We start from the raw sequence: 26506 nt of genomic DNA on the forward strand, positions 1-26506 counted from the left end.
AAGCCGAGGCGCAACAGGCTCTCCTCCACCATACACATCTCCTCCAAAGATACATAAAACAAAAGGGAGGACAGCCGTGGCGGAGGGGAGGGGAGGGGAGGGAAAACCAACTGAATATTCTCACGACGTTTAAGGACATCTACAAACAATTACGGCCGTACATGTGTTCCATGAGGAACAGCAGGCAGCAGGCAGCCCTCCAAAGTTGCAGCTAAAGTTCGCATGACGCACGGAATGCCCGCCTCTGGGGCACGGATTATAGATATTTGTGTTTACTACGGATGTATAATGTCCTCATAACTTCAGTACGTGAACGTGATAGAGCAAATAATGGTGCCCACATGAAGCGGCAGGACCACAAGGCCCAGGACTCGGAGCGGAGCACTTGCAGCCCCTGATTGGTGCAGGGTGCAGGGAGCAGGCCGCTGCAGAGTGCTTTTGGAACGAGACTTAGTGGATTACGGGCCGCTCTACATTAAAACTCAATTTGAATGACAACGCGTAAGCAAATAATTGTCCTTTTGCGACCCGCCAATGTCCTTAGCTTGCCTCAAGTGCCCCCACCTTCTGCCACTCCACTGCTTCTGCTGCTGCTGCCTCAAAAGTTTGCTCTCCACACGGTAGTAAGTTATTCAAATATTGAGTTTTTCCAACTCGCTCGCAGCCAGACCACCACCCTCTCATCTCCCAGCTCTCAGCTCTCAGCTTTCCCTTTCTCCTCTCCCTGTGTGTGCATGTGCGCAGGGTCACAGCCGGACCGGCCGGGGGATGGATGCCGAAAAGCGAGTCGAGTCTCGAAATATCATCCGTATCCGTAGCCGTAGCCGTATCCGCATCCCTTTGTTTGAGTTGTTCGCTCTTCTAAATACGTTTGATTTGTTTGCTGTGCCAGTGCCCCGAGGCCAGCGCAGAGGCGGGAGATCTTAAGCTGCATGTAAATGCGTTAAATTAAATTTCAAACGCTTGTACACGGGCACTCCTTCAAGCAGCCTGCTCGACAGGACAATGACAATCGAATCGTTAGCTGGATTGGTTGGGACGAGGGCTTGACAATTTTCGATTTAGTGTGCAACGGGGAGACTGACGGGCTAATGCGATTATGGGAATAAAGATTTGTTGGCTCCATATGGGTACTCCGGCAGTGTGGGAGGCGGGCCCGGGCCTCTCCTGGTGGATACCCAATCGAATCCGCCTGATTTTTTGTTCAGTTGCAGGTCTCCCCCCATCCCCAGACTCATTCCCACAACGATTGCAGATTGCACATTCAATATTGTTGATTTTGGACACTGATAGCCTCTCCCGCACGTGTTCACACTTCGCGATACTTTGGTACTCGGGCACGTGTTAACTTGTTTGCGATATCTCCATCAATGCCGACAAATATTTGCTGTGCACATTTTATTTACAGCACCCAAATTGGTAATATCTGCACTCTACGGGTCCATGTACGGGCTGTGTACGGACTTGTGTCCTCTATTTTCTTTTCATTTGTCGCCATGTCGCCCACATCATCGCTTTGATCTCACCAATTGATTTACACTAACGATTATTTAATGAAATTCCACATAAAACGCCACCCCTCTGGACCCCGTTGTCCTGGGCAGGAAGTGTGAATTACACAACACCCACTCCAGGGCGAGGCGAGGTGTACGCCTGCCACACGTGTCCGCTGGGAACTTATTAAGCGTGTCCTCTTTTTTGGGTTTTGATTCTTTCTGGTTTGATTTAAACTTCCCGCTCAAGTGTGATGTGTTGTCTCTTTTGTGGATTGTTTCCATGTCTACGGATGAGCAATTAGTGGAGATTTCCCACTCCTGGTACTACAGGGAGCGGGGGGCGGTCTATCTGATGGAGAAAATACTTTCCACTAAGAAATCATTCCCATTCTGTAAGGGCTTAAGATGAAGCACCACCTAAAGATCATGCCAGATATCCTTTTATAGATATTCCCCATACGAGTATATATTCCCTCTAGATAGATCCCATTATTTGCCTCACCTTTTTAGCATTTCAAATTCAACATTTCAAAGGTCTTCTATCAACTCCATCAACCCCAAGGGAATACCCCGAGTATTGTGGAAATCCCAACTAACTCTGACTTCATAATCCTCGAAACCAAAACAAATAAACGATTATCCTTTATGGTTTGTGCATGGGCAGGAATCAGCGATGGCTATGATGGGCATTACCAACTGTCCAAATAGCTGCCACGCCCCAACAGTTAAGAGAGCAAACGGCACATCACATCGGAGGAAAATGCAGTGAATCCCAACGTCCTGGACACAACGTTCTGGCTTTCGTTTCGTGGCATACGGACAAGTGACAATCATCCCACTTAATTGAATTCTGCGCTGCATAATAAATCAACTTAATGCGATCCAAGTACGCCACGCCAGAGGATGCCGAGCAATTCAAAAGCTCAAGCAGATCCCGCAGCGAGAGAGGAGGAATGGATAGGTGGGGTGGGGATATCCTTTGGCTGCGGTTTCATCAGCAGCATCAGCAGCAAATAAACAACAATAACACACTCTGCTCTGCCATCGATGCCCACTTTCCCACTCTACCCACACTTTTCCAGCCCATCCACGCCTGCTGTAATTTCCACACTTGTGCTGACACATTGAAAGGGCTTTGGGTTTTCATTGTACCCTGGCAAAGGGTGCTATGATTTTTGGCCAGACTTGGCACACACTATTTTTATTTCTCTGCAGGTAATATCAAAGACTATACAATGGGACCAAACGTAATGTCCCATAATACAATAACCAATTGAAGGTTTTTGGCATGACGAGACATATTTTCTCTGAGACTGGGACCGACTGCGCCTCGCCAGCTTCTAAGCTGGCCAAGGCATTGAGTAACAAGCAAAGCCGACTAATTCGATGGAAGCACACACAGCTCTGTGTGGGATCAAAGCAAATCAGAGAAGAATCAAAAATAATCCAAACTAGATCTTATTGGTGTCGAAGGAATCGGAGCCTTTTTTGTTCCTAAAGATAAGCCAGCCCAAACTCAAATACCTGTAGTTCCAAGTGTTTCTTAGTTAAACTGTATCGTAATCACAATCACATATCTATTAATTTTCGCCATCTAAAGGGTATTAAGTACGTGGCCTTTCAAAGTTGTCGGTTTTTTTCTGGTTATTTATGAATTGAGAAATTGACATCCTGCCAGAAAAGGGAAGGAGGCGTTAAGGAGGCTTAGGCAGGGCTCTCGATTTTTATTGCCGCTGCTGCCAAACAAGAGGCTTAGGAAAAGGCGGAGGCAAAGGCACCAGGCATCATCCTCCTCATCCTCATCCTCATCATCATCATCCGCATCCGCAGCCACATCAAATGAACAAAACTGCATGAAATGAGGCACGAAACATCAGAGTTTTCTGTGTGTGTGTGTGTGTGTGTGTGTGTGTGTGGCACTTGCTGCTACTGCCACAACCCGTGTACCCTTACTCGCACCCACCCCTCAATGAGGATAAATCGAGCGTGAAATATACCCGCTTGGACAGGAGGACAGGGGAACAGGGGAACACGCGGAGATGTAGAACCCATTGTTGTGCTTTCCACTTGTTGGCAGGTTGGATCCTGGGTCCTGATGAAGGATGAAATTTGCGGTGCAGTTGCGCAATTTGTTCGCTGCCTGCTGTGATTTTTCCCATTGTTCCTGTGCCGTGTGGGTGGGTGCTGACTGATTCCTGATGTCCTTGTCCATCAAATTGAGCGTCACTCAAGTATTCAAGTGCCTGTATGTGTCTCTGCCCCTCCCCCGTCCCCCTCCCCATCCCCCTCGCACTCCCCAAAGCCCACTGCTTGTTTTCCATCCATCCTGCAGATACTTCAAAGATTTAATAATGACATAAGAAGCGAAGCTATTAAGCCAGGAGCCGCCCCTCACGAGTACCGCGTCGGAGGCCGCGTCGAGTGTGTTTGCCTTTGCGATTCTCCAGGTGCCAGACACCCATCGATGCGACAGGATGCGGCATCTCGAGCTCAAATTAGTAGCAGGGCAGCCAAGACTCCCTTGTCCGCAGAAAGGAGGAGTCACTGTAGCCATTGTCCTTGTCCTGACTGGGTCCTGGTACTGCTCCTTGTAGTCAAAGCAATTCAAGTGTCAAATCTTTTATTTGCCTTTTGCAGATTTCGCAATAAAAATTTGTATTGTCAAAGTCTGCGCTCATCCAAGCCCAATCCACAATCCCAGTCCCCCCAATCCGAGCCCGAGTATCCTTCTCAGCCAGTGCAGCCAGCCCCTCGCAAATTTTCACTCCCTTTTATGCTCCTGGCATGTCCTTTGGTCGTTTGTTTGCGTGCAATAAATTTGCTGACAAAAGAAGGATTATTGCTGGATCATGCCGCTGTCGCCGCTGCTCAGCCTGAGCAGGATGTGGCTGTGGCTGTGGCTGTGGCTCTTCCCTGTGCGGCTTCGGTTATTGCCAGCGTGCATTCCTGGGCGTTATTGTTTGCCCATAAGTTAATTGTTCGCCGGCGAAAGCTTGAGTGCACCGCATCCTCACGCTCAACTGGCCGCCAAAAAGTCCTCCATCTTCCGTCCTCCACCTCAGGACTCATGCTGTGCCCAAGCGATGATTAACCGTAGACAGACAGGGGATATGGCTGTCGATGGAAATGGATATGGATATGGTTACGCTGAGGAGTTGGGTTGCAGTTTGCAAAACTCTAATTGCCATGGAAACTGGTATAAAGGATGCGGCTAAACGATGGAAAGTGGATTGACAGAGGAAATATTCTTGATAAATGCAAGCTGGCTGTCATTAGGATTAGATGGATTAGATCTACGACACCATCGACATAGCCAGTGGAGTGGAGATGTAGATCGAAACCTGCACACTTTTTGTAATTCAAGCTACACGAGGAATAATTGAAACAATAAAAAGCTGCAAGATCGATTTAGATTCAGTGCCCGTACTTATTCCTTTAGACGGTGGTCATCTCTGTTATTTTGGGTCCACTACATAAAGTACTTGTGGAATTTATTCCGAAACGGCGAAGTAAGCTCCCTCTATTGTAGGAAATTTGTGAACAGACCCGATTCTGATTTTTGATTTGGTAAAAAAAAGTCTCCCCGAAATCCACATATAAGACCATTTGTTTGGGCATAAACAAGACAAAGGGAATGCCGCAATAAATTTTCGGCAACAAAATTGGAAACGGCCACAATTCCTAATCCCCCCTGCCCCTCCATTCTTTTGGCCCCTTCCCACCACACCTAGCTTTCTATCTATGTATCTAATACCAATACAATTCCAAACGGATAAAGATACATAACAAAACGCAATGCCACGCCCCTCTCTCGAGCTGGCCAAAAACTCATTGATTCGTTAGTGTAACAGAATGTAAGAGAAGGGGGGCAATAAGGAGGGGTTTCATAGCGAGGGGGATAGGGGTGGCAGCAGAGGGGTAGGTGGGGAGACATAGCTGAACAGAATTGAAATAATGAAAATGGATGCCAAGTGAAAAAAACGATATCAATATTGTCCTCAATGAGAAGATGCCATGGCGGCCATTATTCTGTGTCTCTCTGCTTTGTGTTTGTGCGTTGGTGTTTTGTCCCATGTGTGTGTGAGTGTGTGTGTGTCCGTGTGTGTGTGTGTGTGTGTGTGTGTGTGTAACTTCCGCAAAACTGGAAAACTAATTTGAACAAAGTACAACAAATAAAAGTGACTACTGAATGTTTAATTTGAAAAGGGAGAAGGCACTGAACACTGAACAGTGAACACTGAACAGTAAACACTCTGCAACAAAAACAAGAACAATAATGTCTAACAACTGGGGAACAAAACGAGTGAAAGGCCTAGCCTATAGTCGATATACCGACTAAAGAATACCCATTAATTGGACAAATTCTTCGCAAAACATTTGGAACGTTATTCTGCCTCTAAAAATGATCTTAATGAATAAAAGAACCTGCAATTTTTATTTCTTCACCAAGAATAAAATTGCATTATTTATGCCATTTATTTGCAGCTGTTTTATCTAAAAATATTTTATACTTAAAACTCCAACAAATTGAATATAAAATAAATTATTTATTTTAAAGTGTTTTTTATTTGGATCAAAAGTTTTTTTTAATATTTTAATATTTTATATTTAATTTCAATATGTTTGTATCTAAAACCCAAATGTTTAATTTAAATACGGGTGTATTTAAATATACTATTACATACTTTATCTCTCAGTGTTGATAGTTAGATAATAGCCTAGATAATTCACTTTTTTCCCAAAACTGTCAGAAACAGCGAACATGAAAGAAACTACCTTATTGGCTTTATTCAGGTTAAATTACTAACTACTAATATGATATCAATGGTTTTGTAAATCATTTAAACATTATAAAAAATGGATTATAATATGTCAATTAAAATGATGTCTAGTTGATCGAGAATATATGCACATTTCATACCCACTTGAATACATTAAAAATAGCATATCCCCACTGGGATCTGCGATAAACGGGGTATAACAGCGAAAATGAAAAGGAGAAATAATACAAAACTCACATAGATACAAATGCAGCAAACACATGTACACAGAATATCCTCCCGCAGCCACTCGTCCCGTTCCGTCCTCCTGCGCCAACGCTCCCCTTATTGTGTTGGAGAATGTTGGCGAAAATGGCGCATTCCCGAAGGCGGGGGCGGGGATGCGGGCTGAGGAGACCTGAGAACGAGAGCCCCCGCAGAATGAGAGAAATCGAGAGAAACGTCGACATACGGTTAGAAAAACATTCGCACATAAAAATGCTAACATTTGAATGTGGGCAGGGAGGGGTAGGCGTTTGCTGGTAAATGGATGCCTGAGAGGGAAGGCAAGGCAGTTGGACGGCTGGGCGGTACCTCCATGTGGCTGACATAATGAAACATTATTAAGAGCCACGACGTCAAAGCTGCAAAAGGTATCTAAAATTTGCGCAAAATGTTTATCCTCCCCTCAGACTCTAACCCTAGCCCTTGCTCCTGTACCTCATCCCTACTACAGCCTCCACCCCCCCCACCCGCTCCTTCCTCATGAGTTTTGGCTTCTGCAGTCCGAGTCGCAGTCGGTCTCTCTCTCTGCCGCCTGCCAATTTGCCGTCGCGAATTTCACATTTGCAGAAGGAAAAGCAGCAAAACCAGGACGAGGACTCTCCACCATTTTATGAAATTACGTGAGAGAGACAGCATAACGATAGTGGGAGCGAGAGAAAGAGAGAGAGAGAGAGAGAGAGACGGAGACTGAGAGCCCAGCAGCGATACGCCAGAGAGGGATAGCCTGCTGGGCCATAGATTGGTTTACGGCTCATCTCATCCCCCGCCAGAGCGAGACGGAGAGGCTGTCTGCTGCAGGGATGCTGCCGACGCGACGTCGCGTTGTCGTAGAATCACAGTTATTCGAGATACGAAAACACAGCAGCGGCGACACAAAAGCCCATGGAAGCGTTAGCGGCAGCGGCAGCGGTTTTCCATAAAATAAATGTTTGAGTTATGTAGAAAAACATTTTGGGCGAGAGGATTTTCGTTTTCGTTGCGATTCAGTTAACATTTGGCAACCGGATTCCGCCTCAGACAGACACGACGACCGGACCCGTGTATCCATCCGTGTATCCTCGAGCTTCGAGCCTTCGAGTCTTTGTTTCCCCAAGCGTCATGTACAGTTATCAGTAAGCCCCGACGGAAACGGAAACGGATACGAAACGAAACGAAACAGTGTGCGAGTTGCTAGTGTAGTGACATGGCCTATTGGAAATCGAAATCAAACTCAATTCAAACTCCAATTCAAACTCAAACTCAAATTCAAACGCAAAGTGAATCTAGTGAATAAGCAAAATCGAACACAGTTCCTGAGTAAACATCAAAGCGAAAGTGTTGCGTCCTCTACCACATAAGAACCAAGAATAGAATCCATATAGAATCTAGACATACGATTATCATGCACACCAGCACGGATCCCATGCACACTCTGCACGACAGCGTCTCTCTGTCGCCGCCGTTGCACAAGAGTCAGCGGAGTGGCGGCGGCAGTGCTTCCTCGCGATCCGCCGCCGCTGTGGATGCCATGTCCATAGCATGTGACGATAGCGAGGAGCCGTCGGGCATTGGTGGTAGCGGCGGAGATGGCTGCGGCAACACAGGCGGTCCATTGGTGAAGCCACCGTACTCCTACATAGCCCTGATCACCATGGCCATTCTCCAGTCGCCGCACAAGAAGCTGACTCTCAGCGGGATCTGTGACTTTATCATGTCGCGGTAAGTAGTCGTAGTCCCTCCTGTCCGACCGAGGCAACTGGGGCATGTGCCGACGGCAACAGTCGATCGAGCGGGAAAATCGTAAGCGTCATTTTCCATTTACTTGCAGCTTTCCCTACTACAAGGACAAGTTCCCCGCTTGGCAGAACTCCATTCGGCACAACCTCAGTCTGAACGACTGCTTCATCAAGGTACCGCGCGAGCCGGGCAACCCGGGCAAGGGCAACTTCTGGACCCTGGACCCGCTGGCCGAGGACATGTTCGACAATGGAAGCTTCCTGCGACGGCGGAAGCGGTACAAGCGGGCCCCCACAATGCAACGATTCTCCTTTCCAGCGGTGTTCGGCACCCTGTCCCCCTTCTGGATACGCAAGCCTGTGCCCCTGGTCCCCGTGCACTTCAATGTGCCAAACTTCAACGGGAGCAGCCGAGACTTTGACGTGATGCACTCGCCCGCGGATGTTTTCGACACGGCGCTGCGGGCCGACAAGAAGTTCAACTTTTTCGCCAACGCCGAGGCATCCCTTTACCAGAACAGCCAGAGTGGCGGCAACAAGTTCGATCGCCTCTCCTTCATAAATCGCGCACGTGCTGTGGAAGCAGCGGATGCCGGGGCCGTGGATGCTCTGCCCCACAGCAGTGGCGGAGCTGGGAGTAGAGCCAGCAAGTACAAAAGTCCCTACCCCTTTGATGTGGCGACTATGGCCAGCGCCGCCGCTGGAATTCCCGGTCATGGCGAGTACGGTGAGCGGATCAGTGCTCCGGCCGGTGGTGGCTACATGGATCTCAATGTGTACAACGACGATGCGGAGGCTGATGCAGAGACCGAGGCGGAGGCAGAGGCGGACGACGATTCATGCGAGGGCAAGATCGATGTGGAGAGCGCCAACGAGAACGATCAGGAGGACTCGCACATATCGGACTCCGTTGACAGTGCGTGCACGAACCGTCTGGACGTGCCAGCGGATGTGCTGCTTTTCGAGCATGCCGAGGCCTCCAGAAGCCCTATAGTGCAGGCTCTCACGTCCAGTCCGAGGAGCCGCTACGACGGAGAGCCAGCGAACCTGCGGTCCATCAAGCAGAGCCATGCCAAGGACTTCCGCATCGAGACGCTCATCGGCCACCAGCACCGTCGCGCGGTCAGTCACGACGAGGCGAGTGACTAGGTCCTGACTCTCGATTCCTTTGGATCTTAGGACCACACCACCCCTTCCGCTTGGCTTATGTATATTTCATTCCACGGTGATTTCTGTTTCGATCTAAGCACGTTTTAACACACCCTAGTCCCTAGCCTTAGCACCTAGCCAGGTCCGACAGCCAGTAGTGATCAGTATCTGTAGGAGTAGTAGAATGCCAGAGCACAAGATTTTAATGCGACCAAATCAAACGCTATAGTTGCGAGTCCACTTACATGTATATCGGAATATATATAACTGTGTAAATCTGATCCATTGCACATCTATAGCATACTTTTAAAGTGAATTCTAGAGGTACATACATACATAGTACGTATCTATACATATTACATGTGTAGTACTTTATGTGTGCGTGTAACAAAAAGAGAAATACTATTAAATATTAATTAGACTCTAAGACCTTTGCTGATGTTATTGAAAATTTAATAAACCACTACATACTAACGAAAGGCAGTTCTCCATTTATAATCGAATTCGAGCGCGCGCTGCAGCCAGGGCTGCAGTCGAGAAACGACAGTGGTCTAACGGTAAAAGCTGTCAACTGTCAAATAAAGCGCATGCGCAGTAGCAGCCGCTCCGCTCAGCTCAGCGCAAGACAGCCACAAAGAGAGGCGATTGAAAACCTTGCTCACCAAAAGCTCTTCTTTGGCCGTAGGCCGTTGTATTCCAGTGTTAAAACATTAAAAGCTGCGCTGGAAAAAGGACAACAGTTAAATAGAAGATACCAACACTATTGGTATCCAGCAGAACATAGTACACCACGCAGGTCGCGGTGGATACGCCGTGAATACGAGTACTACTCCGTACGAACTCCACACCGTTTTGGCACAATTCTCCCCCACACGCACACACTCACGTCCGCTGCTTATACTCTACACACAATCGCACACGTTCCGTTCGCACACAGAGCAAAAAGTCGATTTTTCACCAACAAAAAGTGTTGTATATGTGGAAAGTTTTGAATTGCCAGCCATAAAATGGAACTGCAAGTGCAATAATCGAAGGTGGACGAAGTGCAGCGCTATCAGCAGGCGACAGAGAGGAGCACACGGCGAGCCGCCAGGGATGTGCACACTCCAACTCCACCATTGGGGCCGCTCGTAGTGCTGAGCTCATCGTTTGTATGAGAAAAGTTTGTATCAGCCACGCCACCCCCGCCAACGCCACAGCACGGCACAGCACAGCTCCTCCTCACCTCACCCTCCTAGTTGTACAACCACCAAGAGTCCCCCGGGTTCCAGTCGAACTGTTGTTCTGTGATGAGATGTTGGTGATAATAAGTGTGATTCCCAGCCCAAATGGTGGCTGTGGCTGTCCCCGTGCCTAGGCGGCTTTGGACCCGGACCCGGACCGAGGAGCATCCCACAACGGCAACAAAAACAAAAAGAATTAACGTCCAGAATTAGCCGATTGCAGCCTGAGTGCAGAGCAGCAACGGAGCGTCCAAGAGCATCACAACGACAACAACGAGGAGGACCCGGCTCCGGACCCGGACCAGGTCGAAGATTAGGCAGTGCACATGGCGGGCGGGAGGGTCCTGTGCGCAACGCTGCTGGCCTGGCTGACGTTCCTCACAGGTGAGTGCGCGGATGCAGACTCGCGAGTGTGGGGATTATCGCAAAAACCACTTGATTCCGGTCACTAATCCGTTCTCCGTTCTGTTTTGATGATTCCGACAAACACGTAGTCACCCACTCGGTGCGCATCACGAATCTGCGGGTGCCGCACACCTACACACTCGAACGTGATAACGAACCCGATCCTCTGGTACTCGACTGCGAGTACGAAATAGAGCCGAGCGAGAAGGGATTTGTGCTGAAGTGGCTGTTCAACAATCACTCCATCTACCAATGGATACCCTCTGTGAAGGGGTTCGCCATGGTGAGTCATTGTCCCTCCACCTCCTCCGCTCAGAGGGCGGCAAAAATTAATTAACATAAAATTCCTTGCGACTTATCCTTGTAGGGCTTCATGAAGTCGAAGATAGACACCAAAATATTCAGCATGGAGGGCAGTCCCGGTGTTATATCGATAAAGAATCCCGACTGGAACATGACGGGGGAGTACACCTGTGCCGTGCAGACCTTTGAGACCACGGACAAGCGGAGTGCCCGCTTACAAATAATCGGTGGGTGTCACGGTGTCACGGGTGCTATAGCTGGGAGGAGGTGTTGGAGTGGGTATGGGTATAGAGAGGCGACTTGGATTGCTGCCCTTGCCCCATCCTCCCCTCACCGTGTTTGGATAGGTGTGAGCTTTTGCCACGTGTGATTCCCCTTTCATATTTGCATGCGTGTCAGGTGGCAGTCACTGCGGCAGCCGGAACGGAACAGTAACCGCCTGTTGTCGTTGATATTCTTCTTTTATGTTTCTCTTTGGGATATTTCTTTGTTTTGTCTGACACTTGATTAATTTTCACGATTTTTCACCATCTCCCTGCTGGCAGTTCCTGAGTCGGATTTCATGCTGGAGGCACGAATGGGCGGCCCACAGTCGGATGTGGACATAATGTGTGCGGTTCAACACGTCTTTCCACAGCCGATACTGTCGGTCATGTAAGAATATATCTATTGGAGAGCGGCATGCGACGGTTAATAAAATTCTCTGTATTATTTGTGCAGGTTCGACACCCATATACTGGATTTGGTGCTAACGGAGCTGGACCAGGACCCCAGTGGCCTCTACAGCATGACTGTGCGTACGCGCATTCCTAGAGATCAACTCGAATCCCCCACACCGATAACCTGTGCGTTTATCCTGATCGGCACGAACTACACCAAGCGCCGGGAGACTATTTTCTATGGTAAGTAGAGGTAAGACGGAGCTGGTGCGATCCCCACGTGGAACGATGATCACTAACCACTGATAACCCCAGCAGATAAGGCCTCAACTATACAACGCAAGTGGACAACGGTCGCCGTGGTCATGTCGATCGCATCCCTAGCTCTAAGCAGTTAGTTTGGTAGTGTCCTTTGGTGTAGTGTAGGCTATATTTGTTTTTTTTTATGTTTCGTATAGACGTGTTTAACGACTTTTCATTTTTAATAGAATTTTAACGGATAAACGTAATTTTTTGCGGTATTTTTAAAAAAAGCGCTTATTTTGTAAATGCATGTAATTGTAAGGGAATCGAAACGAAACGAAGCAAAAACTAGACACCACAAAAAAACAAAACACACTCCATGCGAAACCCAAACCCGAGAAACACACACAGCAACACACTCACAAACATAACAAATTATTGTATTCATATACATATTTACCACATAAATAAATATATATATATATAATAGTTATATATGATGTATAGGTCTAATTGAGTACAGAAACGCTAATAAAGAAAACAAAAAGAAAAGAAAACGTTAAAAGTGCATTAAACCATACGCCTTCTTATCAACTGAACTCCTTCGAAAAGGCGGAAGAAAACTAATTTAGAAATTCAAACTTGGTGTTTGAATTCCCTCCGAATGCAACTCTGGGTTGTGGGTGTGCAGCCCTGGAGCGGAGTGGGCTCGTGGTTCATGCGCACATACAGGCTGGAAGGGCATTCCAGGCTGCCCATGAGTATGCAGTGAAAATGACAGCAGAGGCAGCAGCCTGAGCAGCAGCAGAAGCAGCGGAATCAACATCTTAGCAAAAAACTGACGCCATAGCATAGCCAGACAAAAGCCAAGGTTCCTGCTGTCCTCTGGCCAGTGGATTGGATAACAATATACATATGTAGGATCGAGGGCCAACATAGAAGCAGCTCCAAATACAGTTTCAATCCGAAGCAAGGCCAAAGCAGCATGTACTACTAACGGTTAACGGTTAAGGGTTAGGGGAAATAGAGAGAAGAGAATTTCGGCCAGGCACGATGGCTTCTGGCGATGGCGACACCATCAACACCATCGACATGGACAGCTCCTCCACATCGCAGGCAAAGCCAGTGGATCCTAGCAATGGTAAATATCCCATCAGTACCCCCTATCAGTTCGTTTCCACTAGACAAAAGGCCAAAGAAAGTCGACAAAAAAAATCAATGAATGGCAAATGGAAGTGTGCGCCCCTGGCGCATGTGTCTCGCGCGTAGGAATGAAGCAGCAGCACCTTCCCCTCCGCCATTTGACGTGCAGACTGACAGCCAGGGACAGGCGGACTAGTTGACTGGTTGACTGGCGGACGGACAATGACAGACCTCATAGGTTCATATTTGTACGAACCTATGGACAGGCAGGCGAAAGTTGATAACAAAGGAAAGTTTCTTGCGTGCATGGGACGGTCAAGGGCGCGGCTATGGCGAGGGGAAGGTGGGGGAGGGGAGAGGCTTGTCCAGCGGTGATTGGCCTAAAATACGTCACGGGCTGAATTAAACATGAAACATGGCTAATAATAAACTGCTTTTCCAAACTAGCCTCCAACGACCATGTGGGTAACTCATCGCCCGAGGTAAGTATATCTGCAACGCACCCCATACACTCGTATTTCTCGTAAATCGTGTACAATAATGGGTTCAATTACTTTCAGTTGGGCAATCGACCCTTGCGCACGGTCAACAACAACAACAAGGCGGACAAGGAGCGAAAGATTGGGCACAGACGTGTTGGCGAGGGCGGCGAGATTACGTACAAGAAGATACAGACATCGCAGATTATGGGCTCCATACAACTTGGCATCCAGCATACCGTGAGATTATCCAGCGTTTATTCAGCTAATCCAAAGGGTCGACAGGGTGTTCATATCATCTGAATTTTCCCAACAGGTCGGCAGCCTGGCATCGAAGCCCAAGCGGGATCTGCTAATGATGGACTTCTGGGAGATCGAGAGCATCACATTTCCGCCAGAGGGTTCCAGCCTTACACCTGCCCACCACTACAGTGAATTTCGATATAAGATCTACGCCCCCATAGCTTTCCGTTACTTTCGCGATCTGTTTGGCATCCAACCAGACGACTTCATGGTGAGAACGATGCTGCAGCCCTTTTGCCGGCGCTTCCCACTGACGGAGACTCTTTTTCCAGATGTCCATGTGCACTTCTCCGCTGCGCGAACTGTCGAATCCTGGTGCTTCCGGCTCTATATTCTACCTGACGAACGACGACGAGTTCATCATCAAGACGGTGCAACACAAGGAGGGTGAATTCCTACAGAAACTACTGCCTGGGTGGGTACCGACTTTTTTTTGATTTTGGCGTAATAGATAGCTAACTCACCATATCCGTTCGTCCTAATCCATTTCAGTTACTATATGAATCTCAATCAAAATCCGCGCACGCTTTTGCCAAAGTTCTTCGGATTATACTGCCTTCAGACGAGCAATGCCAAAAACATACGCCTGGTGGTTATGAACAATCTGCTGCCCTCGTCGGTGAGGATGCACCTGAAGTATGACCTGAAGGGATCGACGTTCAAGCGCAAGGCGAACAAGGCGGAGCGGTCCAAGAAGTCGCCCACCTACAAGGACCTCGACTTCATGGAGCAGCACCCCAATGGGATTTTTCTAGAGGCCGAGACCTATTCGGCGTTGATCAAGACCATTCAGCGGGACTGCACGGTTCTGGAGTCGTTCAAGATCATGGACTATTCGCTGCTCCTGGGCGTGCACAATCTGGATGTGGCGCTGAAAGAGAAACTGAGCGAGACCAGGAAGCCCCTTAGGGCACCGCTGGCCGAGGACTCTGACGTGGATGTGGACGATCCGCTGGACGGCCAGGAGGCGGATGGCAAGGATCGCGACGCTGCCACGGGCATCAGTCGGAACAAGTAAGTACTCCGCCCATTTCCACGCTGATAAACCCACGAACTCAAGAGCTAACCCAGTGTGGCATACAGATCGGTTAATCGGCAGCGTCTGGTGGCGCATTCCACGGCCATGGAGAGCATTCAGGCGGAGAGCGAACCCATCGACGACGAGGAGGATGTTCCGTAAGTTATTTTTCAATCTCCTGTGCGATCTCTGATCTGATCAGATCATTCATCTTCAGGCCCGGTGGCATACCGGCGCGCAGCGAAAAGGGCGAGCGTCTCCTGCTCTACATCGGAATCATCGACATTCTGCAATCCTACAGGCTGAAGAAGAAGCTGGAGCACACATTCAAAAGCATCATACATGATGGGGTGAGGTGTGGTTGGGATTAAGGCGTAGCTCGCATTTCAATCCGACATCTCTTTTCCCCAGGAAACCGTCTCGGTCTGCCGGCCCTCGTTCTATGCTCAAAGATTTCAAAACTTCATGGCTAAGACCGTGTTCCGAAAGATACCCTCCCGTAAGTGGGCAGAGAGCGCGTCTAAATACTTCTCGGCTGAGTACTCGTACTGTATGGCATTTTTGTGGGCAATTGATTGATGGGTCCTTAGATGTTTTTCCGTAGATATATAGTTAAACACACACCCACACCCACACTGACACTGACACCGACACCCACTAATACACACACACTGTACACTAGTATGTTGCTAATTTTGATTGATCGATTGATGTGCAGCAGCAAAAATGCAATATGGTACACCTTGGCCTGCGTAGACTCCGGATCCGATCTGATCCGCGATCGAAAATCATACGTACATATATCAAAATCCAATATCCGCTCTATTCTCTGCTTTCTTTTTTTTGAATATGTCTCGAATGCATTCACACTCTCACACTTACGTACCCTACGCATATAGTGGATCTCCCCGAGATCAAGGGAAATCACAGAAAATTTCGTACCTTGGTAACCAGTTATATAGGTAAAGGAAATATTGTACAATTTTCAGTCTTCAGTTTTCGGTTTACGGTTTAGTTATCTTTTGATATTATTAATCACTCACCATTTACTATATTTTGTATGATTTCGAAACGGACGCAAAAGCATGTCTCTCAATGTCACGTTAGTGTCCATTTCTGGCATACCCTGGCAACCGTACTGCTCCTTGGCTTTGCGTAGTTGCTTTGGAGGCTGTGCTTTTTGACACCTACCACCTACCCCCTTGTAGCATTCTCGCCTCTAATCCCACCCTCTGCTTGCATCTTCTAGCGCTTAAGCATTCGCCCTCGAAGAGAAAAAGCCTCTCCAAGGCCATACAGCGCTCCATTGACAGCGACAACGAGGCTTCCACCAGGCGTAAGTGGAAACCCATATCCCCTCCCCGCGTACGGTTGTCTATTGACCTCGCCCCGATCCTAATCCTCGATCTCATCTCCACAGCAATGCATGCCTCGCACTCCCACAGCAGTGGCAAGATCCACCAGCCGGCTAAGCTGCCCACCACAGAGCCCACGCCCGGCAGCGCTTCAGCGGCATCCGGAGCGGCTAGTGCCGGGCCATCATCAACGACCAGTGGGAGTGGGTTTGGTGAGCGTGAGCGTGAGAGGATGCCACCGCCCGTCAAACAGCGGACTCCAGGGGGTGGCAGCAATCTGAAGGCTCGGGTACCACCGCCAGTGCCCCCACGAGGATCTCCTCGTCGCCGGGATGGACAGGACCGCTCGACGCCAGGTACAGAACAGCACACTAATCCACCACCAGCCCCAACACAGATCCACACACTGCAGGTGCCCAGGGATACCATGCCCCGCTTTGGCGACCGTCGCTCGCCCAGTAACGTCCAGGATTGGCTCGAGCTGCATGACCTCTTCGATGCCCCTGACCCCGCTGCTACCGTTACACCACCAGGGGCGATCGCGATCCCTCCACTGTCGGTCACATTTCTGCGAAGATCCTCTCAGATACGACGCGACTCCCAGCAGTCGGTCTACTCCACAGCCCGGTCGGAGAGCAGCTTCCGACGAAAGCAGCCGCGTGTGCTCAACCACGTGGACATTTTTCAGCGGCAGAACAGCTTCGTGTCGCACAGTAGGCGCTCCTCAGCGGCTTCAATTATGGGAGGATTCCACCCATTGCGACCCGAGAGCTATCGCTCTGCAAGATCTCGATCCTCGGGCAGCATTCCCTCCCAGCGCTCGCCCCGGCGGGATCTTCAGGATAAGCTGCAGCGGCGTCAGAAGCGCAGCCGCTATTTGCACTACGCGGATCTGGCATTGGGCGACGATGTCTGTGACACGCAGGAGGAAAATCTGTTGCAGTCGATTAGTGCCTTCCTGGAGGTGAAGCGGGAGCTGGAATCAACGCACCGCCCGAGGCGGCCACAGCCCAAGCTTACCGAGCCGCCTCTTCCAGCGAGCATCGAGAAGCAGCCCCCGAAGCCGCAGCCAATAAAGCGAGGAAAGAGACGGGCGCCCAAAGCAGCTCCATCCACGATACCCGAGAGCGACACCCGAGGCTCCCAGGACACGAGGGGGTCATCGATTGGGGGACAGCAGTAAATGCTCCGCCTAGGCACGCTTGCACCCGCTTGGCACACACTCATTCTCAGTCACAGTCACCCCAGTCTCTATTGCTATTTCTGTGTTACTTCTTCTCCGGCCGGCCACTCATTGTATGTTCTCCTCTGGTTTGCTCTGCTCATTGTATCGCTAGGCACAACTCCATCCTGCAGTTCGACTCCTCCCCCTGCCTTCGACGACATCTCCGAGGACAGCTCGAACAAGAACAGCACATCATCGATGGGGCGCAGGTCTCACCACAACCACCACCATCACCATCATCATCAGCAGTCCCAGCAGCAGGCGTACTACCAGCAGCAGGCCCAGTACTTGGACCGCAAAATGAACATCGGACCCGCCTATCGAGGCTCCTACAAGGAGGATATTGTGAGGTAAGCCGCTGATTGGTTTGTTTCTATTGATCGTTCCAATCTTTTCAATCTCTCTGCTCTGTGTGCTCAGCGTCTCTGAGGTGCATCTGGATACACTGCTGGCGGTGGACACATCCTCGAGCAGCCAGTATGGGTCTCGCGGCGGACTGGCCTGGACGCCGCCGGCATCAGGTGAGGGCTCCACTCCCACATGGACAGAGGGCACACCCAGTTTTACGGACTCCAGTTCGAGTGGTGATCTCGGTAATTGGCACTTGAGATTTGCTTTTGAATCGCTTTTTGTGTTTCTATATCTATTTGTATATATGTATTATTCGTTCACGCTTACAATCGTAGACAACTTCTCGCCCATTAACTCATCTAAAATCGATCGTCACAAGCCGACCGTGGAAGATGCCATCAACTCTCTGTCCTCGGGAATGGTAAATATCAGAGGTTACAAGCTCTAGATATAATCGTCTGCCACGTAATAGATTACACCCGATCTACAGACAACACACACATACACATACATTAATACATACACACGAGATCTCAATGGGGCAGGGCAGTGGGGCTTACTCATCCTAGAAATTTCTAAATTGCAAAACCGTTTTTCAGTTTGGGTGTTGTTCACTCCGTTTTCTGATACGCATCCCACAATCTTGCAGCCTTGCTACCGTTTGTATAACTTATCCGCATTGCATTTTTATAGATCAACTAACATAGCATGTGATGACGGCACACAAGACACAACACCGAGAACCCAACCAAGCCTGCGACTCGAATACAACATCAGCCACACACAAAATGATAATTCTTGCGTGCTCAGGACGCACTTGTATAGCTAGGATATAATCAAAATGCGCCCGCCCTCGTATAGCCACATGAGTAACACGGGCACACACCATACCACGAACACGCATCCCCATCTGGCCATCCTCAAGCGAACATTGGATGTGAATTGTTCGAGGAATATACAAATCTATGCAAAAAAAAAGCAGGCAGAAATCAATACTGCAAATGATATTACAGATATACATATAGCAAGAAGAGAATCAAATAATACTAAGACGGATGCAGATGTCAGCCAGTTCCAGTTGCAATTCCAGTTCCCATAATCTCTTAATCGTTATATTACGTTCCCTATACTCGTACATATTGTATGGTTCAAGAGTTCGTTTGGAAAAAATATACTCGAACAATACACTGAAATTAATAAACGTTTTTGCGATACGATACCCTTGATCTCCGATATATCCACATACGTATTATGTATACAGTATACCCTATGTATAATCAGCAATCGCGATATTACAATTACAATATTGTTGTAAAATATTTAAATTTACATGCCAGAAGCAAACCAAGAGCAAAATTATATACATATTATTCATTTTGAATTTATTCTCGATTTAAATTAATTGTAAACGCGCTTAGGTTTACTAACAAACTTCAGACGGGATAGGGGCATAGTGGGACAACATCACAGGAGCATAGTCGGACAGGACTGAACGGGGCAATACGAATGCTCGTAATTGAAGTAACAGACGGACACGGACAATGACTCGCGACGCGACGTATCGTATACTCCTGGGACAGAAATATGAAAGAATTGATTATTTATTAATTAGTTGAATGTTATTTAACTTATATGCATTATTCTAAAGATTACTGAAACCCAATTGTAATTACAATAAATTAAATTGCAAGGTTGAATTTCCGGCTCTGCTTCTCTGTGCTTTTTCGAATGCGAATTTGCTAAACTATAACATACATATATTGTTACAATAGGGGTACGGTACCCTTTTACCAAGTGGGGCGGGGCGACAGTGACTAGTAAAGCTTCTGCAGGTCGTTCAGCGACTGGTTGAGGAATTCGTTGGTCCAATCGTTCTCCGGGTTGTCCAGGTGGTTGTCAAAGTCAATCACATCGCGCATGGCGCCTCGCTTCAGCAGCAGAGAGACGCCTTCCAGTGTCTGTGCCGACTGCGACAGTGTGAACTTGGCCTTTGACCATCGGGCAGAGTCGCCCGCACAGCTGTAGACCTGAATGGCGGCTCGATCATGCTCCAAAGTCACCAGCTTGTTGTCCACCAAAGCGAGGCAGGCGTTCTTGAAGTTCTCCTGGATCTTGTCAGCGATTTTTACGGCCGGCGCTTTATCTATCTGGTTGTCGTAGAAGTTCTCTGGGGCCGCATAGTATCCGGCAATCACGAGGTCTTCCTGTTCTGCATAGGCATCAATCTGAAATGACCCAATTGTGAGCACACCACACATGTCACGATGCGCGGAAATGGGCAATTATGCTTGCGTAGCCCGCAACCCACCTGCATAAGGGCAATCTCGGCCATGGGGGCGACGTGCAGGCATTGATGAAACAGCGGTATTGCATCCACGATCTCCACCAGCGACCCTTTCGATGTCTTTTCGGCCAGAAGCAGACCGTTCACTGCCTGGTGGGGATATTTGGCCGCATGGAATATCAGCTTCGTGTATGCGCGCTCGGATATCTTGTAGTCGCACATTTTATTTGATCACTTTAGGAATTTATTAAAAAGAAGAAAAAAACACGGTCCCGTTCAATCAATTAGCTGGCCTTTGCGCAGGGCTGGACACAATATCGATATACTTGTGCAGTTTTGGTATCGAAAATGTTATCGATGGACTACACAACTGATGAAATGACTTCAATTTTATATTTATTTCAAACTAAAATTTACATTTTATACTACGTGCATGATGGAAAACATTACTAAAATATGTATAACATTTTATTTCTTAACTGTCCGTCAGCGTCCCGTTCTAGTTTTATATCTTTTCTTTTAGTTTTGCGGTTTAACTAAAAAATTGTTTGCAGTTCAGCTCCATGCCCACCAAGGGCAATCGTTAAAAGAGGAAACTACGTCTGGTTGTCGTGTAATATTGCCTTGATATCGTCAGCATCCAGAGTCTCGTACTTTAAGAGAGCCTCGGCTAGCGCCTTGTGCTCCTTGGTATGTTTCTTCAGAATGGCCTTCGCCCTCTCGTAGCTATCGCTGAGGATGCGCTTGATTTCGGCATCCACCGCCTCAATGGTGTTTGGTCCCAGGGTCTCCCCGGTGCCCAGACCCTTGCTTGGCTCAATCGTACGCAGACCCACCTTTTCAGACATGCCCCAGTCCTTGACCATATGTGTGGCAATAGAGGTAGCCTGTTTGAGATCGCTGCTGGCTCCCGAGGTTATCTTGTCCAATCCAAAGATGATCTCTTCGGCAGCACGTCCGCCCATCATGGTGTCCATCATGGCCAGCAGCTGGGCCTTAGTGACATGGTATCGCTCCTTCTCCGGTATGTACGCGGTGTGTCCTAGCGACGGGCCGCGGGGCATGATGGTTACCTTATGCAGGGGATGCGACTCCTTTGTGTAATAGGCGACAATCGCATGGCCACCCTCGTGGTAGGCCGTAATGGTGTTTGCCTCCTCATCGGGCAGGCGAGCTTTGCGCTCGGGGCCCATAAGTACCTTGTCTCGTGCTGTCTCCAAGTGCTTCATGTTAACCGTCTCAGCTCCGTCGATGGCAGCTCTGCAAGGGATATCATTCTTAGTTCCACTCACTGGCCATTCCCGTTAAATCTACCTCACCTTAATGCCGCCTGGTTAATCATGTTCTCCAGGTCTGCACCCGTGAACCCAGAGGTGCCCCGTGCTAGCATATCCAGATCGATATCATCGTGCAGAATTTTGGTTAAATACAAAGAGAGGATTTCCTTGCGGCCAGTAAAGTCTGGTGTGGATACCACCACCTCGACATCGAAACGACCGGGACGCAGTAGAGCCTGATCCAGGTCGTCACGGCGATTGGTGGCACCCAACACAATGACGCCAGCATTTTGATGGAAGCCATCCATTTCGGAGAGCAGCTGGTTTATGGTTTGATTCGCATACGGATGCAGCACAGAGTTTGTCCTCTTCGCGCCCACCGAATCAATTTCATCGATGAAGATCACACACGGAGCGCGAGCCTTGGCCGCCTCTGCAGAAAGTGTGGATTAGATTGAAGTCTCTAAAGGTAGCAAATCGTACTTACTGAACAGATCTCGCACACGTCTGGCGCCTTGCCCAACGAGAACCTCGTCGAACTCAGGTCCGGCGGCATGGAAGAATGGCACTTTGGCCTCGCCTGCCACGGCACGTGCCAGCAGGGTTTTTCCAGTTCCTGGAGGTCCAACCAGGAGCACACCCTTTGGAAGCTTGCCGCCTAGGTTCGAGAACTTGTCGGGATTCTTGAGGAACTCAACCACCTCTTTGAGCTCCTGCTTAGCTTCGTCGCAGCCCTTGACGTCGTCGAATGTGACATTGATTTCCTCCGGATCAACTTCCACCTGGTTACCCAGCTGAATGCTACTAAAAGCGACCAACATTAATTCTGCTCTAGCGACGCCTGGATTAATGCGACGACTTACCGAAAGACGGAACCGTTCGAAGTGGTAAAGAAGCTCAGGAATATGCCAATAAAAACGACAACAACGATGAGTGTCTGAAATATCTGTGTGATAATTACTGGGCATTATTTGAGAAATTAGGCGACGAGGTTCCAACGGACAGGGAATGTGCCAAAATATTTAATTGGCCGAACTTAAATAATACCTTCAGATACTTCATTGTTTTGCCCGTTTTTGGTGAATCTTCCGAGTTTGCTGCGGCCAAATACCCCTCGGCAAATGCAATCTTCAGGTTCTCCTGGAAATTCAACGAATATAAGAGCTAGCCAATCAAGACTGCCCTGCATCTTACCGCGTTGTGGGTGGCTCCGTGTCCTTCGGCTTTGGACAGTAGCTTTCTCATTTTCTCCCCCTGAAGGTTGGTTTCCCCATCTAGCTTTTGTGATGTCGTCCCCAGTGCGTTCTTCAGTCTGGACGTCATCGTTGGATTTCGTTTCTGCTCCGCATCTATGGAGCGATCTGTCTTGAAGCCGCGTAACTGCCTCCTGTTGGAAAATGAAAATTAACAAGCGCCCGTGTCCTCGGCTGCCTCGTTGGTACTCACAGTTGATGGTAGGAGAAGAGCGGATTTAGAAGACTTTGCGTTACGATTGGATACATTTTGCTGAAATTGAATTACAGATTAACAAGGAACAAGTGGAGTTATGGATGGATTGATTTACACGTGTGCGCCTATAGACTGGGCGCCTGCTGCCCCGTCCAAAGAGACATCAAACTGATAATTTGTTTGCTGATCATGGGTGATCTGTGTAACTGGTTCCACTAACGTGACGTGAACATTTCCGATGGCGGGCAGCATGCGAGTCACCTTGGCGAAGGCATCGTTCACCAGCACCGTGTCCAGAATTCCGTTCAGCCTGACAGCCTTCTCCACCATGCTCTGTATGTTGGCGCCCGACCGACTGAGCAGGTTCTTGAACTCCAGCACGAGCTCATGGCACTTGCCCGTCGTCGTTGGCTGTGTGGACGACTTTGATTTGTCAGCAAAAAGGCGCGCCGCCCCAGCTCCTCCTGGCAGCTTGGTACGCTTCACAGTGTAATAGTGTGGTTTTCTACTAAAGTTGCCAAGGTAGAGGTAGGGCTGTCATTAAACGTAAGAGGAAACGAGCGTCAGTGATGAACGGATCAGCGGCAACGGGCGGTGGTTGGTGGCCCGTGCGGCGCGCACATGCACACTTACCACAGAGTGTGTGGTGGCGGAGAACATTTCCAAAAAATACAAAACTTTAATTAATTACAATAACAGGCTCTGGATCGGGCCAGCAGACGACACAGCTGTAACTTTACTTGACAGCGAAAATGTCATAATCTGCGTGCGTGTTGCATCCCTGGCACTAGTTGTTGTGCTTGTCATCAGCCCTGCACGCGAATATAGCAAAAATACTAGCAATTTTTATTATATTTTATCTGTTACAGTATCTAGATGCGTTTTCTGTTTTTGACAATTTTTGCGCTGCCTTTTGTCTGTGTTTAAGGTTGACTACAAAATGACAATATCATTTCCGCATTAATACATCATAATTGAAAAGAGCTAAAACAGCGCGTGCATTTAGACAGTGCTGCTTCCGCTTTTTGCCAGGGCTGGCAAATAACCTGAGCCGGCCGCCCCCAATCTTCTATACCGACAAACTATTTCATAAATTCTCCATTAAATTGTGTCATCATGGATTCGCCGTTGAGTGATGGCTCCCGATCGCCTCAGCAACAAAATCTGCACCCACTGGTCAGTACAATGGGTTTTTTTTGTATCAATTATTTAATTCAATTGTTAATTTTCAGGCAGATTATCAGTTCTCCGCGGAGGAGGTGAAGGCGTTACGTGAGTGCAACACCGAATCCTTCCTCCAGCGCTCGCTGCCATTTGGCACTGGTCTGGGGCTATTGGCCTACTTTGGTGTGAAGAACGGCTACTTGCAGGGCAATGGCAAATACGGAGCTGTTCCCAAAGTGGTCATGGGTGTCATCCTGGGCTACTTTGTGGGCAAGTTCAGCTACCAGCAAAAGTGCGCTGAAAAGATAATGCGGCTGCCGAACTCCCGCCTAGGCGAAGTCCTGCGCCAGCGCCGACAGGGTGGTGGTGTCATCAACACCATCTCGCCAGACGAGAGTCTGACCCGAGCATTTACATTGGCTCCCTTCTCGCCCAGCTCCGCTGATGTGTACACCGATGAGGGACTCAACCCTTCACGCAGCACAGCTTTGAACTTGGACACTGAATCACGGCCGACTTTGGCTGGCTTAGATGACATATACCGGCCCAGCCTGGACTGTGAGTAATCTGGACTGATTTCATTGTAAATGTTTTAAACTTCCTTTAATAACAGCATCTGGCCAAATGATGGACACTGAGCTGCCTTTGGAACCGGCAAAGCCAGGACAAACTTACGAAGATTTGCGCAAGAAGAATCGAGAGGGGTACGCGACGCATCAGCAAAGTCCATACTCAAAGCCCTACGAGCCTCAGGCGCCCGTTCGGCAGCGTCTTGTCGAGCCAGCACCAGAAGCAGCCACTGGACGTCCGAATAAAAATAAATATGGCGACTCCTGGCAAGACTGAGCTACTCACCGTGTGCTTTTGTTACTGATTACAGTCGCTTGTTGGATATAAATACTGAGTTTGATCGCCTTAAATTTCTGAAGAAAAAGGAATTTATTTACATTTGTTGCTTGTGCATTAGGAAACTCGGTTTCAGCCTCTCATCAGAACTATTTTCTGGCCTGTTCATAGTGGGTTCTGTACCATTCTACCGATGTTTTAATAGCCGATTCAAAGTCCGTGAAGGTGTACTCCGGCAGTAGGCTGCGTAGCTTAGCATTGGACGCCGTCTTCTTAAACTGACCGTCAGCCTTGCTTGTATCACAGACAAGTTTACCCTAAATTAGGAAAATAAATTATTATTAAAGTTCCCCCTGGGGTGCTCCTATCTCATCACCTTAAACTCGAATGCTGTAGCTATTGCCTGGGCCACTTCAAAGATGGTCACTTCCTGGATTTCGTCGACACTCAGAACAATTGGCTCGACGCTGTCGTAGTTCCGCAGCACCCAAATCATCAGCTCTGCCAAATCCAGGGAGTAGATAAACTGTCTCAGAGGCTTGCCACTGCCAAAAACTGTGAAGACTTTCTCGCGTTCTGGCGTATCGGGTTGCTCCGTGATCAGCTTGTGCATGCGATTGATCATGCCCGGTATGACGTGACTCACTTCGGGCTTGTAGTTGTCGTGGGGACCGAAAATGTTGCAGGGAATCACAGAAGTGTACAAGTGTCCGTACTTGTCGTTGTACGCATGGTTCTGAATGTCGATCAGTCGCTTTGCGTAGGAGTATCCGTAATTGGAAGGGTGTGGCGGACCATTATGGACCATGGTCTCATCTATGGGATATGTGGTCTTGTCCGGGAATATGCAAGTGGACAGGCATGAGACGACTTTGATGCATCCCTGCTCGTGGGCCGTTTGCAGAACATTATCATTGATCAGCAGATTGTTTCGCTGTGACCAAGGAACGTTAGATTTTGCTGGCATGTTTAAAGCCCGTGCTGCTCACCAAAAAGTCCAGATTATTGTTCATGTTGTGGAACAGGCCGCCAACCATGGCGGCCAAGTGAATGACATGCGTGGGCTTCTCCTTTGTGAACAGTGCCTGCGTGGCTGCCAGATTCCTATGAAGATGTTTGCTTTATTCACTAACGTGTGCCGACTCCCACTATACTCACGTCAAGTCGGCATCTTTGGACCCAGCAAAAAACCATTCCTCTTCCGTGGGTCCTTGTTTCTTGATGATAGCTTCTAGGGCCTTGCCCACAAGGCCAGTTCCACCTGTAACCAGCACCTTTTTCATTGTTTTTCACCGACCAGACGGAAAATTCCAGCCAAAGTTTACATGCAGCTGTGCACCAGGGCTGGCCACCAAACGTTATCGTACATCAATT

At 48.6% G+C, this 26506-nt stretch overlaps 7 protein-coding genes across 21 annotated transcripts; 4 read left to right on the plus strand and 3 right to left on the minus strand.

Annotated features, from left to right (window-relative positions):
* Positions 1-7534: 7534 nt before the first annotated feature.
* On the plus strand, positions 7535-9724 carry LOC6600877 (fork head domain-containing protein FD3). Its single transcript, XM_002025905.2, has 2 exons — positions 7535-8239; positions 8349-9724. Exons 1-2 carry the CDS (start codon positions 7923-7925, stop codon positions 9403-9405), a joined length of 1374 nt encoding a protein of 457 aa, XP_002025941.1. The 5' UTR covers positions 7535-7922; the 3' UTR covers positions 9406-9724.
* Positions 9725-10146: 422 nt separating this feature from the next.
* Positions 10147-12695, plus strand: LOC6600876. Of its 2 annotated transcripts, none has more exons than XM_002025904.2 (6): positions 10147-11012; positions 11123-11316; positions 11401-11563; positions 11882-11990; positions 12057-12238; positions 12314-12695. In XM_002025904.2, exons 1-6 carry the CDS (start codon positions 10955-10957, stop codon positions 12391-12393), a joined length of 786 nt encoding a protein of 261 aa, XP_002025940.1. In that variant the 5' UTR covers positions 10147-10954; the 3' UTR covers positions 12394-12695. The 2 variants fall into 2 exon arrangements, with proteins under 2 accessions (XP_002025940.1, XP_026841537.1); XM_026985736.1 differs by having other exon boundaries at positions 10148-11012; positions 12057-12248; positions 12314-12357.
* Positions 12696-13059: 364 nt separating this feature from the next.
* On the plus strand, positions 13060-19809 carry LOC6600845 (phosphatidylinositol 4-phosphate 5-kinase type-1 alpha). 11 transcript variants are annotated; one of them, XM_026985947.1, is made up of 17 exons: positions 13060-13379; positions 13829-13863; positions 13942-14100; positions 14177-14374; positions 14436-14578; positions 14656-15177; positions 15235-15339; positions 15399-15531; positions 15593-15680; positions 16081-16143; positions 16266-16283; positions 16431-16517; positions 16602-16892; positions 17874-18111; positions 18182-18354; positions 18448-18533; positions 18806-19809. In XM_026985947.1, exons 1-17 carry the CDS (start codon positions 13292-13294, stop codon positions 18812-18814), a joined length of 2436 nt encoding a protein of 811 aa, XP_026841748.1. In that variant the 5' UTR covers positions 13060-13291; the 3' UTR covers positions 18815-19809. The 11 variants fall into 11 exon arrangements, with proteins under 11 accessions (XP_026841748.1, XP_026841752.1, XP_026841754.1 ...); XM_026985951.1 differs by lacking the exon at positions 18448-18533; XM_026985953.1 differs by lacking the exon at positions 18448-18533 and having other exon boundaries at positions 18182-18282.
* LOC6600844 (ER membrane protein complex subunit 8/9 homolog) lies at positions 19474-20664 on the minus strand. The gene is made up of 2 exons (XM_002025902.2): positions 20421-20664; positions 19474-20337 (listed from the first exon to the last, which is right to left on the minus strand). The coding sequence occupies exons 1-2, from the start codon at positions 20616-20618 to the stop codon at positions 19927-19929; spliced, it is 609 nt and encodes a 202-aa protein (XP_002025938.1). The 5' UTR covers positions 20619-20664; the 3' UTR covers positions 19474-19926.
* A 182-nt stretch (positions 20665-20846) lies between these two features.
* LOC6600843 (ATP-dependent zinc metalloprotease YME1 homolog) lies at positions 20847-23904 on the minus strand. Of its 4 annotated transcripts, none has more exons than XM_026984828.1 (9): positions 23756-23904; positions 23238-23656; positions 23120-23179; positions 22868-23060; positions 22721-22813; positions 22537-22619; positions 22161-22477; positions 21716-22106; positions 20847-21656 (listed from the first exon to the last, which is right to left on the minus strand). In XM_026984828.1, exons 1-9 carry the CDS (start codon positions 23780-23782, stop codon positions 20993-20995), a joined length of 2247 nt encoding a protein of 748 aa, XP_026840629.1. In that variant the 5' UTR covers positions 23783-23904; the 3' UTR covers positions 20847-20992. The 4 variants fall into 4 exon arrangements, with proteins under 4 accessions (XP_026840629.1, XP_026840631.1, XP_026840630.1 ...); XM_026984830.1 differs by having other exon boundaries at positions 22537-22610; positions 23756-23903; XM_026984829.1 differs by having other exon boundaries at positions 22161-22474; positions 23756-23903.
* Positions 23905-24105: 201 nt separating this feature from the next.
* LOC6600842 (OCIA domain-containing protein 1) lies at positions 24106-25206 on the plus strand. The gene is made up of 3 exons (XM_002025900.2): positions 24106-24298; positions 24355-24844; positions 24900-25206. The coding sequence occupies exons 1-3, from the start codon at positions 24239-24241 to the stop codon at positions 25130-25132; spliced, it is 783 nt and encodes a 260-aa protein (XP_002025936.1). The 5' UTR covers positions 24106-24238; the 3' UTR covers positions 25133-25206.
* On the minus strand, positions 25207-26437 carry LOC6600841 (probable GDP-L-fucose synthase). The gene is made up of 4 exons (XM_026984831.1): positions 26291-26437; positions 26122-26236; positions 25509-26066; positions 25207-25449 (listed from the first exon to the last, which is right to left on the minus strand). The coding sequence occupies exons 1-4, from the start codon at positions 26413-26415 to the stop codon at positions 25282-25284; spliced, it is 966 nt and encodes a 321-aa protein (XP_026840632.1). The 5' UTR covers positions 26416-26437; the 3' UTR covers positions 25207-25281.
* Between the last annotated feature and the right edge of the window lie 69 nt (positions 26438-26506).

Source organism: Drosophila persimilis, unplaced genomic scaffold (genome assembly GCF_003286085.1).
Source record: "Drosophila persimilis strain 14011-0111.01,24,50 unplaced genomic scaffold, DperRS2 tig00000002-arrow-pilon, whole genome shotgun sequence".
Taxonomy (NCBI): domain Eukaryota; kingdom Metazoa; phylum Arthropoda; class Insecta; order Diptera; family Drosophilidae; genus Drosophila; species Drosophila persimilis.

Coding starts and splice junctions, on each gene's coding strand:
- LOC6600845 (XM_026985944.1), top strand. CDS start 13,292: ATGGCTTCTGGCGATGGCGACACCATCAACACCATCGACATGGACAGC. Junction 13,380..13,828: donor GCCAGTGGATCCTAGCAATG/GTAAATATCCCA, acceptor TTTCCAAACTAG/CCTCCAACGACCATGTGGGT. Junction 13,864..13,941: donor TGGGTAACTCATCGCCCGAG/GTAAGTATATCT, acceptor AATTACTTTCAG/TTGGGCAATCGACCCTTGCG.
- LOC6600876 (XM_002025904.2), top strand. CDS start 10,955: ATGGCGGGCGGGAGGGTCCTGTGCGCAACGCTGCTGGCCTGGCTGACG. Junction 11,991..12,056: donor CAGCCGATACTGTCGGTCAT/GTAAGAATATAT, acceptor TTATTTGTGCAG/GTTCGACACCCATATACTGG. Junction 12,239..12,313: donor CCGGGAGACTATTTTCTATG/GTAAGTAGAGGT, acceptor TAACCCCAGCAG/ATAAGGCCTCAACTATACAA.
- LOC6600841 (XM_026984831.1), bottom strand. CDS start 26,415: ATGAAAAAGGTGCTGGTTACAGGTGGAACTGGCCTTGTGGGCAAGGCC. Junction 26,067..26,121: donor ACAATAATCTGGACTTTTTG/GTGAGCAGCACG, acceptor CCTTGGTCACAG/CGAAACAATCTGCTGATCAA. Junction 25,450..25,508: donor CTACAGCATTCGAGTTTAAG/GTGATGAGATAG, acceptor TTCCTAATTTAG/GGTAAACTTGTCTGTGATAC.
- LOC6600844 (XM_002025902.2), bottom strand. CDS start 20,618: ATGTGCGACTACAAGATATCCGAGCGCGCATACACGAAGCTGATATTC. Junction 20,338..20,420: donor CCGAGATTGCCCTTATGCAG/GTGGGTTGCGGG, acceptor GGGTCATTTCAG/ATTGATGCCTATGCAGAACA.
- LOC6600843 (XM_026984828.1), bottom strand. CDS start 23,782: ATGTTCTCCGCCACCACACACTCTGTG. Junction 22,478..22,536: donor TCGAACGGTTCCGTCTTTCG/GTAAGTCGTCGC, acceptor GGTCGCTTTTAG/TAGCATTCAGCTGGGTAACC. Junction 21,657..21,715: donor ATTAACCAGGCGGCATTAAG/GTGAGGTAGATT, acceptor TATCCCTTGCAG/AGCTGCCATCGACGGAGCTG.
- LOC6600877 (XM_002025905.2), top strand. CDS start 7,923: ATGCACACCAGCACGGATCCCATGCACACTCTGCACGACAGCGTCTCT. Junction 8,240..8,348: donor TGTGACTTTATCATGTCGCG/GTAAGTAGTCGT, acceptor ATTTACTTGCAG/CTTTCCCTACTACAAGGACA.
- LOC6600842 (XM_002025900.2), top strand. CDS start 24,239: ATGGATTCGCCGTTGAGTGATGGCTCCCGATCGCCTCAGCAACAAAAT. Junction 24,299..24,354: donor AACAAAATCTGCACCCACTG/GTCAGTACAATG, acceptor GTTAATTTTCAG/GCAGATTATCAGTTCTCCGC. Junction 24,845..24,899: donor ATACCGGCCCAGCCTGGACT/GTGAGTAATCTG, acceptor CTTTAATAACAG/CATCTGGCCAAATGATGGAC.